Raw genomic sequence first — 16,822 nt, 5'->3', positions numbered from 1 at the left:
AACAGGCATGAAGACAGCACTACATGATTGTAAACTATAAGATACAAATTTGTAACTCAATTAGAAAGTTAAGGTGATTTTCAAAACTAATTAGCCTGAAAATACTAGAAAGTTTTGAGACACTTCGGAGCGAAAAACCGTCAGGGCACATTCAGAAGTAAGCCACAGTAAGAACATGCGTAAAGGTGCTCAAACGTCAATGCGCAAACTATCCCCGTCGCCAAGTTTGGGTTTATTTTTAGCCTGCAAAAATATTTATTAACATTTCAATATATACAAAAACAATTCTCAAGAAAGGATAAAATTCTGCCAATTTTTATATATTTGTTCTTTCTTAATAACTAAGTATTATATTTATTCACAACAAGCTTCAAAACGTTCAAATCAAAATTTACTCGACTTGTTAGAAAACAGATTATTCTTTCTGCATGCTACTATTGCAATCACTAGTGCCATGGGAGCTACTCCTTCCCATAACCTTGAGCTCCTTCTTAGCCGCCTTCCGTTGCATAAGCAAGTGGAAATGGAGGCGATTCTGTGTGCGTACCGCCTCAAGCTCATGGGTCTCTGGAAGTCCCCTGGTCACCTGTCTCTGTACGATAAACTGTGTGCAAAGACTAGTAAGCATCCTTACTTTATGATGCCTTCTGACTGGATGTTAAAACAATTCAGCCTTAATGCCAATTATAACATTGTGTTTCTGTCCAGAGAGCAATGGAAGGATGTACAGGATATCATTGGCAATGCACACGAAATCTGGTTTACAGATGTTTCCAAGACTGCGTCCGGAACTGGTTCTGTTGCATACTGCAGCAGCAATAACACAAATCTGTGCTTCTCATTAGGAAAGCTTGCTACTGTCTGAAGCTTTAGCCACATTGGCTTGTGTAAATAACTGCCTAGATCGAGGCATAAGCGGGAAGGTTATCAGAATCGTCTCTGATAGCCAAGCTTTGTTGAAAGCTCTCAATCGTAACTGTTTCACTACCAAAACAGTTTGGGAGTGCCATAATGCACTGGTAAGACTAGCTGGCAGTAATAGGGTTTCCCTTTACTGGGTTTCTGGTCACCGTGACATTCTGGGTAACGAATTGGCAGATCAGTTAGCTGAGCAGGGCTCCAATGTACTGTTTATGGGACCCGAGCCTGCCTTCTGCCTGCCCTACAATGCAGTGAGGACTACTGCAAAGAACCTTCTTATGGATGAATCGTATGGCCTGTGGCTTCAGTCTGAGTCTCAAAGACAGGCCAAGACTCGGAAATAGCAGCCTCCCTGGCTCAGGTCCAAGGAACTGCTTACCTTGAGTGGAGATGAGATCAATAAGTCTGTTGGGTTACTAACTGGACACTGCTCTCTTAATAGGCATCTTAATCTGATGGGTGTTACTGACAATCCTTCCTGTAGAGGATGTCATATGGCTGATGAAAGCTCAATTCATGTGCTATGTGAATGTGACTTATACTCTGCACAAAGATTTGAGCACTTGGGATACCACTATGTAGATCCCGGAAAACTGCCTAAAATTTCGGTTAGGCAACTGCTGAGATTTATTTCTGTTACTGGGCTCCTTTAGTAGTCTAAGCAATGATAGTACAATAGACCTGTGGTCTCAGTGCTTGCGCTGGTTTCAAGCGCCCCCCTTTTCACTTCATACTTCTGCATGCTAGACTAACGCTCCTCTGATGCTCAAAAACTTGTGAGGATATTTGCTTGGGAGCTACATCAATATGTTATGACTGTTGGCTCTCCAGTTATAACTCGTTTTGAAAAAAAGGGCACTGCGTAAACGTGCCTCGGTCTACTCTAAAAAAAATTTGAAAAAAATTTCTCAAGTAAATTCTATTGCAAATAACAAATGTTTAAATATCTAAAATATTATTTTCTTATGGCATTTTAAAAATTAGCTGTGCAAAAATATAAGACTTTCTTTTATTTTGAAAACTGTATACATAATGCTTTTCCCCCCAGTAGAATGAAATACTTTTCTGTTTTTAGATTGGAGTTAATTCAAGGGGACGAGTATGAGACCACAATTTAGTAGTCTGATCTTGTGACTATCAATCTTCCAAATTTGAAGCTTAAAATGCATATGAAGTTTAAAGACAAATCATATTCATGCGAATATTGTGGAACGACATTTAGTGACATTTCGCACTTAAAAGTTCATTTAAAAATACACACTGAAAATAAAACTGTATTCTTGTGAAATTTGTAAAACGTCGTTTTTTCTTAGTGGAAATTTGATGAGCCATTTAAGAATACATACTAAAGAAAAACCATATTCGTGTGAAATTTGTAAAAAGTCATTTGTTCAGAATGGAAATTTAAAGAGGCATTTGAGGACACATACTAAAGAAAATCCGTATTCTTGTGAAATTTGTAACAAGTCATTTGTTCAGAATGGAAATTTAGAGAGCCATTTGAGGACACATACAAAAGAAAAACCATATTCTTGTGAAATTTGTAACAAGTCATTTGTTCAGAATGGAAATTTAAATAGGCATTTGAGGACACATACTAAAGAAAAACCATATTCTTGTGAAATTTGTAAAAAGTCATTTGTTCAGATTGGACATTTAAAGAGCCATTTAAGGACACATACAAAAGAAAAACCGTATTCTTGTGAAATTTGTAACAAGTCATTTACTCAGAGCGGAAGTTTGAGGAAGCATTTGGAGACACATACTACAGAAAAGCCACATTCTTGTGATATTTGTAAAAAGTCATTCTCTGATAGTGGAAACTTAAATAGCCATTTAAGGATACATACGAAAGAAAAACCATATTGTTGTGAAATTTGTAAAATGTCATTTTCTGAGAGTGGAAAACTAAAAAGGCATTTGGGGACACATACTAAAGAAAAGCCATATTTTTGTGAAATTTGTAAAAAGTCATTTTCTCAGAATGCAAGTCTAAGGAAGCATTTGAGGACACACACTAAAGAAAAACCTTATTCTTGTGAAATTTGTAAAAAGTCATTTTCTGTGAGTGTTTCTTTAAAGAAGCATTTAAGGACACATACTAAAGAAAAACCGTATTCCTGTGAATTTTGTCAAAAGTCATATTCTGAAAGTGGAAATCTAATGAGGCATTTGAAGACACATACCACAGGAAAACTATAATCTTGTGAGATTTGTAAGAAAATCATTTTCTAGGCATAAAGGTTTGAAAGTCCATTTGAGGACACTACAAAAGAAAAACCATATTCTTTTTAAATTTCGTAAAAATTTCCTCAGAGTGGAGGTTTAAAAAGCATTTCAGGGTGCATAGTAAAGAAAAAGTATATCCCTGGACAATTTGTAAAAAGTCATATTCACATAGTGTAGATCTGAAAGTTTATTTGAGGACACATGAGCTGAAGAAAAAGCATATTCTTGTGATTTTTGAAGAAAAATAGTTTCTCAAGTTTATGATTTAAACAAAAAAGTACAAAAAAAAAGTGTATACTTCTGCGTATTCTGAAAAGACGTTTTCTATAGTTCAGACTTAAAAAGACATTCCAGGACAGTGTCCTGAGGACACACATAAGAGCCATTCAAAAATCCATTTGTGGATACACACTAGAGAAAAATTATTTTCAAGTCATCAAGGTGAAAGGAATTTTCATTCTAAACCTGCAACTATGTAAGCTAATTTAAACTTTCATCCTAATATAATTATTTGTTTAAATGCAAACATGTAATTCCCAAGAAAAGCTGAAACATTTAAGACTTAGGTGGTTCTTCCCAGCGATGCTTTTCCCATTTTTAACAAATATCCTTTAAATATACAGTATTGCTTTCCACCTTGGATTTTTATCTCAATCTTTGAAATTTTTTTTTATATCTCTATAATAATTTGTCTTCTAATTGAAACACATTTTGGCAGTCCATTCTTTTTTTCTGAGCTTAGCTGCGATTTTCGTGACGATATTCTGATAGAGAATATCAGAAACATATATCGGTGGCCTATGTGAAGCTATAATGTTTGTTTATGTTTTCATTTTTTTAAACTGAGACTAATGAATTCAGTAATCAGGCCCTTCATTTGGATGATTGGGCCTGGATTTTAGCATGTGTTCATGCTGGTTTTTTCCTCCTATGCAGCGCTTTACTCCCTTCCGTCCCCCTGGGAAACTTTGAAATGACAGGCCTGGTGTACTGATTTTTTTTTTTAAAGAAAGAAATGTAAATAAAAACAAACCGAACTGTTGGACAAAGATTCAACTTTCTCTTTAAATTTTACACAAAAAATTACTTTCTTTTTCTTTATCCATTGAGTCTTTTTTTGCTCTAAACGCTGTCAAAGTTTTTCTTCATCATTAAAATGAGATTGGCGGCTCCTTTTCTGGAAAATAAGGGGAGTTTGTTTCACATTCCTCCATTCTCTTGGCGAGTGCCTTGTATAAGGTGAATACAGTCTACTCTCAATAACTCAAAGTCTTATTACCCAAACATACCTCTATCTCGAACTTTTCAGTCTGTTCAAAACTAATTTCGTGTTTTTAATTCAAAGTTGTCTACAGGTTGTTCCATTTTAACCTGCAAGGCCTCTATTTGCACAACCGTTAGTCCTAGTTGTATACTTCCGATTACAAAAATGTCCTAAATCAGATGTAGGGTTAAGATATTAAAAATTAGAAGCAAAAATAAAATTGAGCCAAAAAATACAAAATTTAACTTTTTATACGGGCCCTGGGTCCCCTAAGTATATCCCACTCATCTATGAAGATCTATTTAGTTGTGGTATGGTAAACCTAATGAAAAGACAGGGTTGCAAAAACTTGGCATATTTTACGGCCTTACCAGGTTTTGTTTGCTCCAACTGTAGGTTAAGTTACAGTTATTTTATTGACAATCCTCGTACATAATTAAGTCAGACTAACACCCGACTCAAGAGAATATTTTTACCATTGTAAAAAAGTGCTTCAAAATATTTATCACACGTTAAAAAAATGAAATACCAAACAGAAGTGGAAAGTGACGACTTTTCAAGAAGCACACAGATGTTTCCGACTTCATCGCTGCTGAACTCAAATTAGCTAGAGAGCTAAAACTTTGGTTTTTTAATTCGTTTTGCTTTTACCCTTGTATTTGATTTGTGTAAAAAGTTTAATGTAGTTATATTCCCAGTATTGGTGTTTTTTTTTATTTAGTGAACATGTTTATGATATGAAAATTACCATTATATCATTGATGTAACGATGATCAGTTTTGTTTTAAGTACTACTACAAGACATTTTTAAAAAAGCATAATCAAAAAAGCTGTTTGTTTATTTTCTAATTTATTTGAACTTTTCAGAGTTATCTATGTTTCATAAAATATGTTGTATGGTTTGTAATTTAATTAAAAACTCAAGCACCAAAAAAGTTTTCTGGATATTCTCCTGTTGGTTTCACACCAATACACCAACGGCAACAAATACGTTTCTGCAGCAATAAATTGCTGCGATAACTACCCCAGCAACATCTATTCCATTTGAGGTCATAGAGAAATCAGCAAATTTGACCTCTTTCATAGAAGTAATTATTAAAATTGGAAATGACATCAGGGTGAAATCAGAAATGGGAGTCTTCTTTTATGACACAGTCGTCATTCATATCTGTAAAAAATTCAGTTAACACGATTTACTGTTGTATGTAAGTTTGCAATCTGAAAAATTTACTAAATCAGTTTTTGAAAAGTTAAACATTTTTTCGACTCTTTAAAAACGTCTTTAAAAATCTAATTTTGATTTTAAGAAATGAATTGAGACTCTGTTTACAGATGGCTTCCATATTTTTTAAAAGGAATTTCTGCTTCAGGTTCTCCAATTGTTTTCTTCCCATAATTAGTCAAAAAGTGACACTCTGGCTCTGAATTATGTCCCAAATTAGCCCTCTGAAAACTCCTGTACTTGGTTCAGTTTTTTCTTTTACGCAATCACAGATTAAATTTATTGTCTTTGTCCTTACTCTTCTTTTTCTGCAAGTATACATGCCGTACTTTGATTTCCGGATTTATAATTTTAAACAAAATAAATAAATCGTTTGCAGAAAAAAAATCCTTCTGATGCATTTATCCTGCACTGGTGGAAAACAATGATCCCAACAGCAAGAAAGATTTGTACTAGATAAACGAAATAACGTAGGCCTGTTTATACATCTGAAAAATGACATTTATTCAAATTTCACACTTGGCACATAATTGTGGCTCTAGTGCCACACATAGCACTTGCAAACAAGTTGCTTTAGATGCGAGCTGTATAGTTCGTGAACGTTCTTTTTCTGTGGAGTTCAACTTATTGAGTTGATGTTAGCTAAGAATGCCTTAAAAAAGACGAAGAAGCTATTATCAGCAGCTCACAGAGTTTGATTAATGTCGTGTATTGGGGCTTCAAGACGCTGGATTTTCTTTCCGCGATGTTGCATAAAGACTTTGCTGGAATGTATCCACTGCACATGCTTGTTGAGAGCAGTGGCCCAGGGATGTACTACCTCAAGAAGATAAGGTTCCGGGCGGCAATGTGGCATTTGTGAGGGGGGGGTGCATTTGTGAGACTCCCCCAGTAGTGCCCCGGTTCACGAATGTGTCGCATCCTACTGGGTCTACAGGAGAAATTTGAGCTGCAGTTGGCACCACAGTGACACCACAAATTGTGAGAAATCGGACACTTCAGCTTCACGTACAGTTCTGAACCAAGCTTGCTGTAACATGTATGCCACTGACGACAAAACATTGCCATTTGAGACGTGAGTTGTGTCAAGCCAGAGCTCATTGGAAGACAGAGTAGAGATCCGTTAGGTTTTCTGATGAAGTCCGATTCTGCCTTGGTAGCAGTAAAATAACCTGTGTTGGTCAGAAGGAGGCCAGGGGAACGCCTGCAACTAGACTGATTGTCTGCTGCCTAGACTAACTAGACCTACACCTTTAGTCATGGCCCGAAGAGCAATGTCCTGGGACTAGGAGATCACTCTTGTGGTTATTCCTAACACGCTGGCTTCATAGTTGTACGTCAGTCTGGTTTTTCAACCTGTAGTATTGCCATTCATGAATCGCACTCAAGTGAGAGTTTTCCAACAGAATAATGCTCGCTCTCACACCGCTGTTGCAAAATAATGTGCTCTATAGTGTGTTGAAATGTTACTTTGGTCTGCGATATCACCAGATCTGTCTCCGATTGAACACGTGTGGGATATCATTGAACGACAACTCCAGCATTATTTACCTCCAGCACGGACTGTCCTAGAATTGACATAACAAGTTCAGTAACTATAGAGCTCCATATCACAGCACCTTTATGACAAAATGCATGCAGTTTTGCATTCAAAATTGTAGAGGTTTCACTAACATTGAAACAGCATTTCTGCCGTGGGCAGCTAAATGGCACTAACTGCAAATTTTTCATTTCTTTTGCATATTTGTCACCTATTGTACGTTAGCTTTATTGCACAAGCTTGCTTATTTGGTTTTCGCTGAAAAAAGGGAGCAAAAAAAAAATAATAATAATAATAATAATAATAATTCCAACATCTTCCCATATCCAACACATATTTCATCAAATATCTCAAAAACCCATTTCTGCAGATACTGCCGTTGACCTGCCGATGGCAGATTTCACTTTTGAACTGTAGTTTCTTGAGCTTAAATTGACCTGTGATCGTGAAAATGTAATCAATTAAAAATGTTAACTAGACAAATGCATGGTCAAAATATCATTTCAATAATTTTTTCTTGGTGTTGGGATTTTTTTCTTTCTAGTGTATTTAAATATCTAAAATATTGTTTACTCATGGCACTTTAAAAATTAAATTTGCGAAACTTTAAGACAGTTTTGTTTTGATAACTGTATGCATTTTGTTTTGTTTTCCCATTAGAATAAAATAGTTTTCTATTTTTATTTTTAGATTGGAGTTCAGTCAAGGGGACTCGTATGAGACCACAGTTAAGTAGTCTAATCTTGTGAATCCAAATTTAAAGCTAAAAATGCATATGAACATCGAAGATAAATCATATTTATGTAAATATTGTGGAAAGACATGTAGTTGCACTTCACAATTGAAAGTGCATTTGAGAATACATACTGGAGATAAACCGTATTCTTGTGATCTTTGTGAAAAGACATTTTCTGTGAGTGAAAACTTAAAAGCCCATTTGAGGGTACATACTAAAGAAAAACCATATTCTTGTGAAATTTGTAAAAAGTCATTTTCTCGGAGGGGGAATCTAAGAACGCATTTGCGGATACATACTGAAGAAAAACCGTATTCTTGTGAAATTTGCAAGCAATCATTTTCTCTGAATGGAAGTTTAAGAAGCCATTTAAGGACACATACTGAAGAAAAACCATACTCTTGTGAAATTTGCAAGCAATCATTTTCTCATAGTGGAAGTTTAAGGATACATTTGAGGACACATACTAAAGAAAAACCGTATTCTTGTGAAATTTGTAAGAAGTCATTTTCTCACAGTGGAGGTTTACAGAACCATTTGAGGACACATACTAAAGAAAAACCATACTCTTGTAAAATTTGTAAAAAGTCATTTTCTCAGAGTGGAAGTTTAAGGAAGCATTTGAGAACAAATTCTGAAGAAAAACCATACTCTTGTGAACTTTGTAAGAAATCATTTTCTCAGAGTGGAAGTTTGAAGATTCATTTGAGGATACATTCTAACGAAAAGCCATATTCTTGTGAAATTTGTAAGAAGTCATATTTTCGAAGTGAAAGTCTCAGGAAGCATTTGAGGACACATACTAAAGAAAAACCATACTCTTGTGACATTTGTAATAAGTCATTTTCTCTCAGGGGAAGTTTGAAGATTCATTTGAGGATACATTCTAACGAAAAGCCATATTCTTGTGAAATTTGTAAGAAGTCATATTTTCGAAGTGAAAGTCTCAGGAAGCATTTGAGGACACATACTAAAGAAAAACCATACTCTTGTGAAATTTGTAAAAAGTCATTTTCTCTCAGTGGAAGTTTAAAGAAACATTTGGTGACACATACTAAAGAAAAACCACATACTTGTGAAATTTGTAGAAAGTCATTTTCTCAGAGTGGAAATTTAAAGAGACATTTGAGGATACATACTAAAGAAAAACTATACTCTTGTGAAATTTGTAAAAAGTCGTTTTACTGCAGGTGTAATTTAAAGAGTCATTTAAAAATACATACTAAAGAAAAACCACATTCTTGTGAAATTTGTGAAAAGTCATTTTCTCACAATGGAAATTTAAAGATCCATTTGAGGACACATACTAAAGAGAAACCATATTCTTGTGAAATTTGTAAAAAGTCCTTTTCTGGCAGTGGAAATTTAAAGAGGCATTTGAGGACACATACTAAAGAGAAACCATACTCTTGTGAAATTTGTAAAAAGTCATTTTGTGGCAGTGCAAATTTAAAGAGGCATTTGAGGACACATACGAAAGAAAAACCATAATCTTGTGAAATTTGTGTAAAGTCATTTTCTGGCAGTGGAAATTTAAAGAGGCATTTGAGGGCATGTACTAAAGAGAAACCATACTCTTGTGAAATTTGTAAAAAGTCATTTTTTGGCAGTGGAAATTTAAAGAGGCATTTGAGGACACATACTAAAGAAAAACTATACTTTTGTGAAATTTGTAAAAGGTCATTTTACTGCAGGGGAAATTTAAAGAATCATTTTGTTATGGTTCCTTTTAGGGAACCTATGCTCACTGTGACATATAATGGGTTATTAATCATTCACGCATTATAATACTAGACTTTACTATTCTAAATGCTACATTTACTATATACATAATACTATATACAAGACAGAGTGTGTCGCCAATGCGCACATCTCCGGAGTTCGTTCCTATCTGCTCTGTCCCGAGAGGATGTTTTTCCCCAGTGACGTCAGTGGCTTAAGACGTCACTACGATTACGATAGCGGAGTTCAATTAGTTTTAATCTTTAGTAGCCCAGTCTATCTGGTGCTTTTTTTGCGCGGGCGGAACGCCTAAGTGGAACAGGTGCAGCTGATGGCTCTCCTGGTATCTTGGTAACTGCCATAGGTATGGCGGCTGGAGATCCTGGCCGGACATCAGTCATCTCTGAAGGCATGGACCGGTCTCCCTGGAGATTGCTGTTGTCGTTGTCGGCTGGACCGCTTTCAGGACGTACGTCACTGGATCTTTTCCGAAAGGATGGTCGGCGCACCCAGTCGAAGTCTTCAATTTCTCCCACGTCACGCATCTGTTCGATGTGACGTCGAGAGTTGACCATTCACATCTACTGTGTAGTGTAGTTGGCCGTCTTTGCTTTTTACAGTTCCAAATCGCCATTTTCTATCGCCTTGACAATAGTTTCTAACTGCAACCTTATCTCCTACATTGAATCCTCTATCCGAAAATTCATAAGTTCCTTTGCGAACTCTTTCCTCGACTCTGCTCTTTAGATCTGGTCTAACCAGGTCGATCCTTGTGCTAATTTCTCTTTTCATCATAAGCATAGCTGGGCTTTGTAATGTCGTCATGTTGGGGGCCTTCCTATATTGCATAAGAAAGGTATTCAGCTTTTGTCTAAGAGTTCCAGGATAATTTTTCATAGTTCTCAAAGACTGCTTTACAGTAAACACATACCTTTCGGCCTGACCGTTACTTGATGGTTTGAACGGCGCTGTGGGTTTGTGTTTATGCCATTAACTTTCAGAAATGCCTGAAATTCTTGTGACGTAAATTGTGGACCATTGTCACTTACCAACATGATCGGCAGTCCAAAGCGAGCAAAGAAATCTCTTAAACATTTGACAGTTTTAAACGTTGTGCTAGTTTTCATGGGGTATACTTCTAGCCATTTTGAGTGTGCATCAACTATTATTAAAAACATATGTTCAAATATAGGGTCTGCGAAATCAACATGAATTCTATCCATTAGAGCGCTAGGGTACTCCCAATGGTGTACTTTTATTTTAGGAGGATCAGTTTTGTTAACTGCACAATCTACACAGTTTTTTGCAACCCTTTCAAATGTCCTTGTCGATTCCCTGCCAGAATACGTGTGATCTCGTGATTATTTTCAATTTGACTACACCTAAGTATCCGTGATGCAGTTCATTTAAAATTCTTTCTCTATACAGCTTCGGAATGCATACACGCTGCCCATACATTATGCAACCATCTCGCAGGCTGTATTCCATCTCCCCTCCCTTCAGTTCACCTCCCCTTTCCAGGACTCGTAATAACGGAGTGAGTTCTTCATCCCTTTCAGTTTCTTTGGCTAAATCTTTCGCTGTCACCGGCAGCGTTTCAATTTGATGTAACTGGAAGATATCAATATCATCATGTATAGCCAATTTTTCCAAATCCGTAGGTAAACGCGAAAGAAAGTCTGCATCGCTGTGTTCCTTAATTTGACGATAAATAATGTCAAATTGAAATGATTGCAGAGTCAACGCATAATGCAATAGACGTGTAGCAGCTAAAACTGGCAACCCTTTCTTTGAGCCAAAAATTGCCAGTAGTGGCTTATGATCTGTAATTAGAGTAAACTTGGTATTTTTCACATAGAGAAAAAATTTCTTTACAGCCCATACTATAGCTAAGGCTTCTTTGTTGATTTGCGAATACCGTTGTTCGGTCGAAGAAAGAGTTTTAGATGTAAAAGCAAGCGGACGTTCTGAACCATCTGGAAATTTATGTGACAATATTGCTCCTAGTCCAACTGGTGACGCATCAGTTGCCAACAAAAGTGGAAGTTCTGGGTCGTAATGTGCCAAAATTCTTTCCGAACAAATTTCGTCTTTGACCCTTCCCTTTGAAAAGCTTCCTTACATTTTTTATCCCATTTCCAAGGAACATCTTTCTTCGTTAACTCATGCAAAGGATAAGCCAGTGTAGCTAACTTTTTTGAAAAGCGCGAATAAAAATTTACCAATCCCATAAATGGTTTAACTTCATGAACATTTTTGGGTTCCAAGGCATTTTTAATTGCTTTAACTTTTTCAGATGTTTGGGATAGTACTTGAGAGTTTATCTTATACCCTAAAAATTCTATCTTTTTTTGAAAGAATTTACTTTTCTCTTTGTTAATATTTAATCCATGAGCGCGGCATCTTTCCAAAAATTCTTTTAATCTTACTAAATGAGTTTCAGCGTCTGGAGCTGCAATTCTAGCATCGTCAAAAAATACTTCAACTCCCTTTAAATCCTGAAAAACACTTCAATATATTTTTGCCAGATCGCCGTAGCGGCATTTACCCCATACATTAATCTTTTACACAGATAGAGTCCCTTATGTGTATTTATTGTCAACAATTTTTGACTTTCGGGGTGCATTTTCATTTGCAAATGTGCCTGAGAAAAATTAACCTTGGAAAACACCTTGCCATCACTCAGTGATGCAAAAATATCTTCCATTCTAGGAAGTGGGTGTTGTTGCACTTTTAAATTCTTATTTAATGTTACGAAGTAATCTGCACACAGCCTAACTTTACCATTTGATTTAATCACCGGTACGATCGTTGTTGCCCAATCCGAAATATGTACCTTTTCAATAATATTTTCGCGTTCTAAGTGATCTATTTCCTCGCGAACCCTATTTTTCAGTGCAAAAGGCATGGGTCTAGGTCTGCAGAATACCGGACTAGCGTCAGGTTTTAGCTCTAATTTGCACTCGAAATTTTTAATTTCTCCCAAATCATCACTGAATAACTCTTTGTATTCGCCTAACAATTTAGAAAGACTAATATTTGTTTCAGCTTTGCAATTTTTTATTGAATTCCAATCTAGTTTAATTTTATACAACCATTCGCGACCAAAAATTGTATTTAAATTTTCCTTAACGATATACAAGTTTAATGCGTACGTATCCTCATTATAGGTAACATTTACCGTTACATAACCCATTGGAACAATTCTATCCCCTTTGTAGGTTTTAAAAATTAATTTTGTAGGCTGAATTTTCTTATTTGAAATTTTTCGGAAATTCTTCAGCGACATTATTGAAACGGCTCCACCTGTATCGGCTTCAAAGTTTACCCTATGGCCTTCTATTTGAACTTTTACCATTATAGGTTTCCTTGGTTCTTACTCAGGCAGTGTACACTCTTCAGACTGAATTGTGTGAATAGGCACGGAATCAGTACCTTCATTTTCAGAAAAAGCTTCTACTTTCACCTGTTTTTGCTTAACAGGTTTATTAACTTTATTTGCTTTGGCAGAAAAACATGCTTTTCCTAAATGACCAATTTTGCCGCATAATTTGCATTTGTAAATCTTGAACCTACATTCATCTGTAGAATGATTTTTTCCATTACATCAAGAGCATTTTCTATTATTTTTTATCTTGAGAGCACTTTCTCTTCCGATATTGGCTCTTTCCCCTTTCAGCATTATAGTTATGAATTCCCGTTTGCCTACCAATTAATTCTGCCGTGGATTTATGAAATTTATCCATCGCTAAAGCAATCTGTAAGGTTTGATTTAATTCAAGGTCATTTTCCTCAAACAATCTATCAAGTATTGCCCGATCTCTTAATCCGCTAACAAAAGCATCTCGAAGCATCATATTTAAGACATCTGGTTTATACATACAGGGAATTGCTAATAAGCGAAGTTCTGCGATGTAGGCGTTGATCGGCTCATTCTCGTTCTGCTTGCGGTTTAAAAATATGTGACAGCTAGGAATAATTAATGGCTTCGGATTGAGATGATCTCTTAGTATCTCCTTGAGCGTTGCGAAATCTTTTTCCCCAGGATTGTCGGGTGACAAAAGATTCTTCAGTTAAATTGTATAATTTTGCTGACAAACTTGATATAAGCGTTTCCGCCCTTTTTTCTTTCGGGACATTTTGAATATCCAAGAATGCTTCGAAACGTTCTATAAAAGAATTAAAATTTTCGGACATTTCATCATATTTTTCAAAATTGACCCCTGTCACTTTTGACTCATTTGGGGCATCCGCTTTAAGCTTGAAAGCTTGTACAAGGGCTTCATTATGTTTCATGAGTTCCTGAACCAGGGCCTCCATTATTTTCAATCCAAAATGCAAAAATATATAAATTTCCTACCTTGAGCCGTCTTCGGGTAATTACCCTATCCTTTTTGAAACGAGAACTTTTATAGCCCTACGTTAGTGGTTTCGTAACATACACTCGTCGCCACTGTTATGGTTCCTTTTAGGGAACCTATACTCGCTGGAACATGTAATGGGTTATTAATCATTCAGGCATTATAATACTAGACTTTACTATTCTAAATGCTACATTTACTATATACATAATACGACACTGGTGTGCAAAAATTAAGGACGAGACGGTTTTTTCAATATAACTTTGTACAAAAGGTTTCCATATCAACACATTTAATACCGTAAGATCCCCAATACGTAAGGACATGTGCAATGTAAGCAACACTTACTGAAAGAGAAATCAGAGAGATGAAAAGAAGCTTTATTGAAAAAGTAGCATGGAGCGCAATGCGACTGAAGGCCGAAACATCCCTGTGATGGGTGTCCAGCAAGAAACATCCGGTCTTTAGTAGGGGATATGATCTCCCCCGACTGCTAGGCAGGTTTCACAGCGTCTGCCCATGCTGAGAATGAGGGTGTCAATGAGTTGTTGAGGCATTGCTGCCCATTCGTCTTGCAGCGCCAATCGAAGCTCCCGAATCGTTACTGGTAAGGTACGAGCTGCCAAACGTCTGCCTAGAAAATCCCATACATGCTGGATGGGATTGAGATCCGGAGATCGTGCCGGCCAATCCATACGTTCAATATCCTCACTCTCTAAGAGCTGTTCGGCAGCTATTGTGCGATGACATCGTGCATTGTCGTCCATGAAAAGGAACTGCGGACCCATAGCGCCTCTAAAAAGACGCACATATGGAAGAAGAATCTCGTTACAATAACGAGTCCCGTTGACTGAACCTGCGTCGAAGATGTGAAGGTGTGTACGACTACCAAGCATGATGCCTCCCCAAACGAGAACACCGCGACCTCCATACCTGTCCCTTTCAATGATGTTCGAGGGATGATTGCGGCTTCCCCGCTCTCTCCAGATGAGTATGCGATGAGAATCGCTACTCAGACTGAATCTGCTCTCATCTGTAAAGAGTACTCGTCCCCATTCGTTGTCTCTCCTATTCCGGTGTTCCCGGCACCACAGAGAACGCCCTCTCCGATGGGCAGACGTTAGAGGTACATACCGTATAGGGCGTCGTGCAAACAGACCACCACCACCGTGCAGTCTTCTGGCCACGGTAAAACGCGATATCGGTCGTCCAGTCGCCTGTGTCTAGCGATTTCTCCCGCTGTCTGCCGCCTGTTTCTTCTGGCCTGTAAGACAATATACCGGTCATCTGCGGGTGTGGTTCCTCGTGGACGACCACTACTGAACCCCCGGATAGCTGTTCCTGTAGTTTGAAATTGTCTCCAAAGTCGTGAAACGATGCTGTGAGCAATTCCGAACTCTGCAGCCACACTTGTCACACTGCGGCCTTCCTCCAACTTCCCAATGATTCGCCCTCGGGTAAAAGCATCCAGATGTCGTCTAATAGATTGATTATTCGCCATTTCTCGCTGAGGCAGCAACTCGGTGTGATTTTAACTGCTATACGGCGTGCAATCTCTTTGCCAGAAATACTGATCTTACACCGACAACATGCTTTATACTACTCAGACACTCCCCCATTACGTCTGCCTGCATATCTGCGCGTGTGCTACCGTACATCACCTTACTTAATCTCCTGATTGGTCTTTCTGTCCGCTCTGCCTCTTCGTTCAGCTGATTTGCTAATTTTTCGACTTCGTCCTTAATTTTTGCACACCAGTGTAGTTCATTTTGTCTAAGTCTAACAAATAAAACCAGTTAATACTTTTATCTGCATCCACTTTGGCTGTAGAATTAGACCAACAGGGTATGGCCAATTAGCACACTATGTCTGTGTACCATTTGATAATTCATTTAAGCTAACAGATCGTATACAAGTACATTTCATTTGTCTACATACAATTCAATTTATTGATTTCACACTCTCAAAACGAGCAAGGGAAAAGCTGAAGAATTAAGCTGTCCAATCATCACAAATAGAACTATTATTTTGATCATTTATAAATGTTTCGCTTTTTTACTCAACAACTTGCGAAATTCATTTCCTGATGCAACACACAAAAAGCTTCTGCTTTGTGAAAATGTGATTCTCTGTTCCAGATCGTCGGTATGATGCTGTCCTGTGCCCTGTTCCTCATGATCAACTGATGTAGTTCCGATCTTAATCATCTTTCGTCATGATTCCACCCAATCGAATGCCATTTCTCGGGACATACTACATCCCCGTGTTGCTGGTTCGAAAAGACTTGCACATCTTCCCATCAGGCTACTTGTGACGTCATCATTACGTCATCCGAGATCAAGATGGATATGTTGACGCAAAAAAACTTCGACACGCAGGACGTGCTTGTGTCTTCAGGTAGCCCGAAAAAGATAATCTAATTCTTCTGTGCATTCGCCATTTTCATTTTCCTTCAAGCCCAATTCTGAGATGCGATATTGGAAGCATTTCCTGGCTGATCATCAGCGTGTTTTAAAACACCCATGGGTCTCTGAGACGTAGTAAAAGCCCTGTGAAGGCCATGAAAATCTCTTCGGTCAAAACTGATTGATCTAAAAATGCATTGCCGTAACCTTGTAATACTCATCAGAATTTCTAATTCCAAGTCTGAAAACAGTATTGCCTCCAGAGGAGTCCTTTTGAGACTTCAAAGTCAATGTCTACTGGTACTAACTGTTGGAACTTCAGAATTTCTTTGTCTAAACATTGTTACCTCACAGTCCTGTTGAGATTTCAAAGTCCTAAATCTCAAAATATTGTTATTTTAGAGTCCGGTTGAGATTTAAAT

The 16,822-nt window shown here is 37.3% G+C and overlaps 2 protein-coding genes across 2 annotated transcripts in view; both read left to right on the top strand.

The window, feature by feature from the left end:
- The window catches only part of LOC129232548 (zinc finger protein 583-like), a 37,820-nt gene extending 34,697 nt beyond the window's left edge, over window positions 1–3,123 (top strand). Inside the window, exons 4-7 of the mRNA XM_054866683.1 lie at window positions 2,235–2,346; window positions 2,527–2,837; window positions 2,905–2,911; window positions 2,950–3,123. Coding sequence (XP_054722658.1) covers window positions 2,235–2,346; window positions 2,527–2,837; window positions 2,905–2,911; window positions 2,950–3,123 — 604 coding nt within the window. The remainder of the gene's footprint in view (window positions 1–2,234; window positions 2,347–2,526; window positions 2,838–2,904; window positions 2,912–2,949) is intronic.
- A 4,822-nt stretch (window positions 3,124–7,945) lies between these two features.
- LOC129232547 (zinc finger protein 239-like) lies at window positions 7,946–16,186 on the top strand. The gene is made up of 6 exons (XM_054866682.1): window positions 7,946–8,244; window positions 8,431–8,828; window positions 8,935–8,939; window positions 9,173–9,248; window positions 11,512–11,679; window positions 16,134–16,186. Exons 1-6 carry the CDS (start codon window positions 7,946–7,948, stop codon window positions 16,184–16,186), a joined length of 999 nt encoding a protein of 332 aa, XP_054722657.1.
- Window positions 16,187–16,822: the final 636 nt, after the last annotated feature.

This window comes from Uloborus diversus, unplaced genomic scaffold, assembly GCF_026930045.1.
Source record: "Uloborus diversus isolate 005 unplaced genomic scaffold, Udiv.v.3.1 scaffold_126, whole genome shotgun sequence".
NCBI lineage: Eukaryota > Metazoa > Arthropoda > Arachnida > Araneae > Uloboridae > Uloborus > Uloborus diversus.
Note: the sequence above shows the minus strand (reverse complement) of the source record. Positions and strands in the feature narration are given on the sequence as shown.

What these genes read in the sequence shown, in the direction of transcription:
- LOC129232547 (XM_054866682.1), top strand. Translation starts at nt 7,946, where the DNA reads ATGCATATGAACATCGAAGATAAATCATATTTATGTAAATATTGTGGA. An exon ending in TATTCTTGTGAAATTTGCAA is followed by an intron (nt 8,245 to 8,430) that starts GCAATCATTTTC and finishes ATTTTCTCACAG; the next exon opens with TGGAGGTTTACAGAACCATT. An exon ending in AGTTGCCAACAAAAGTGGAA is followed by an intron (nt 11,680 to 16,133) that starts GTTCTGGGTCGT and finishes TCTCTGTTCCAG; the next exon opens with ATCGTCGGTATGATGCTGTC.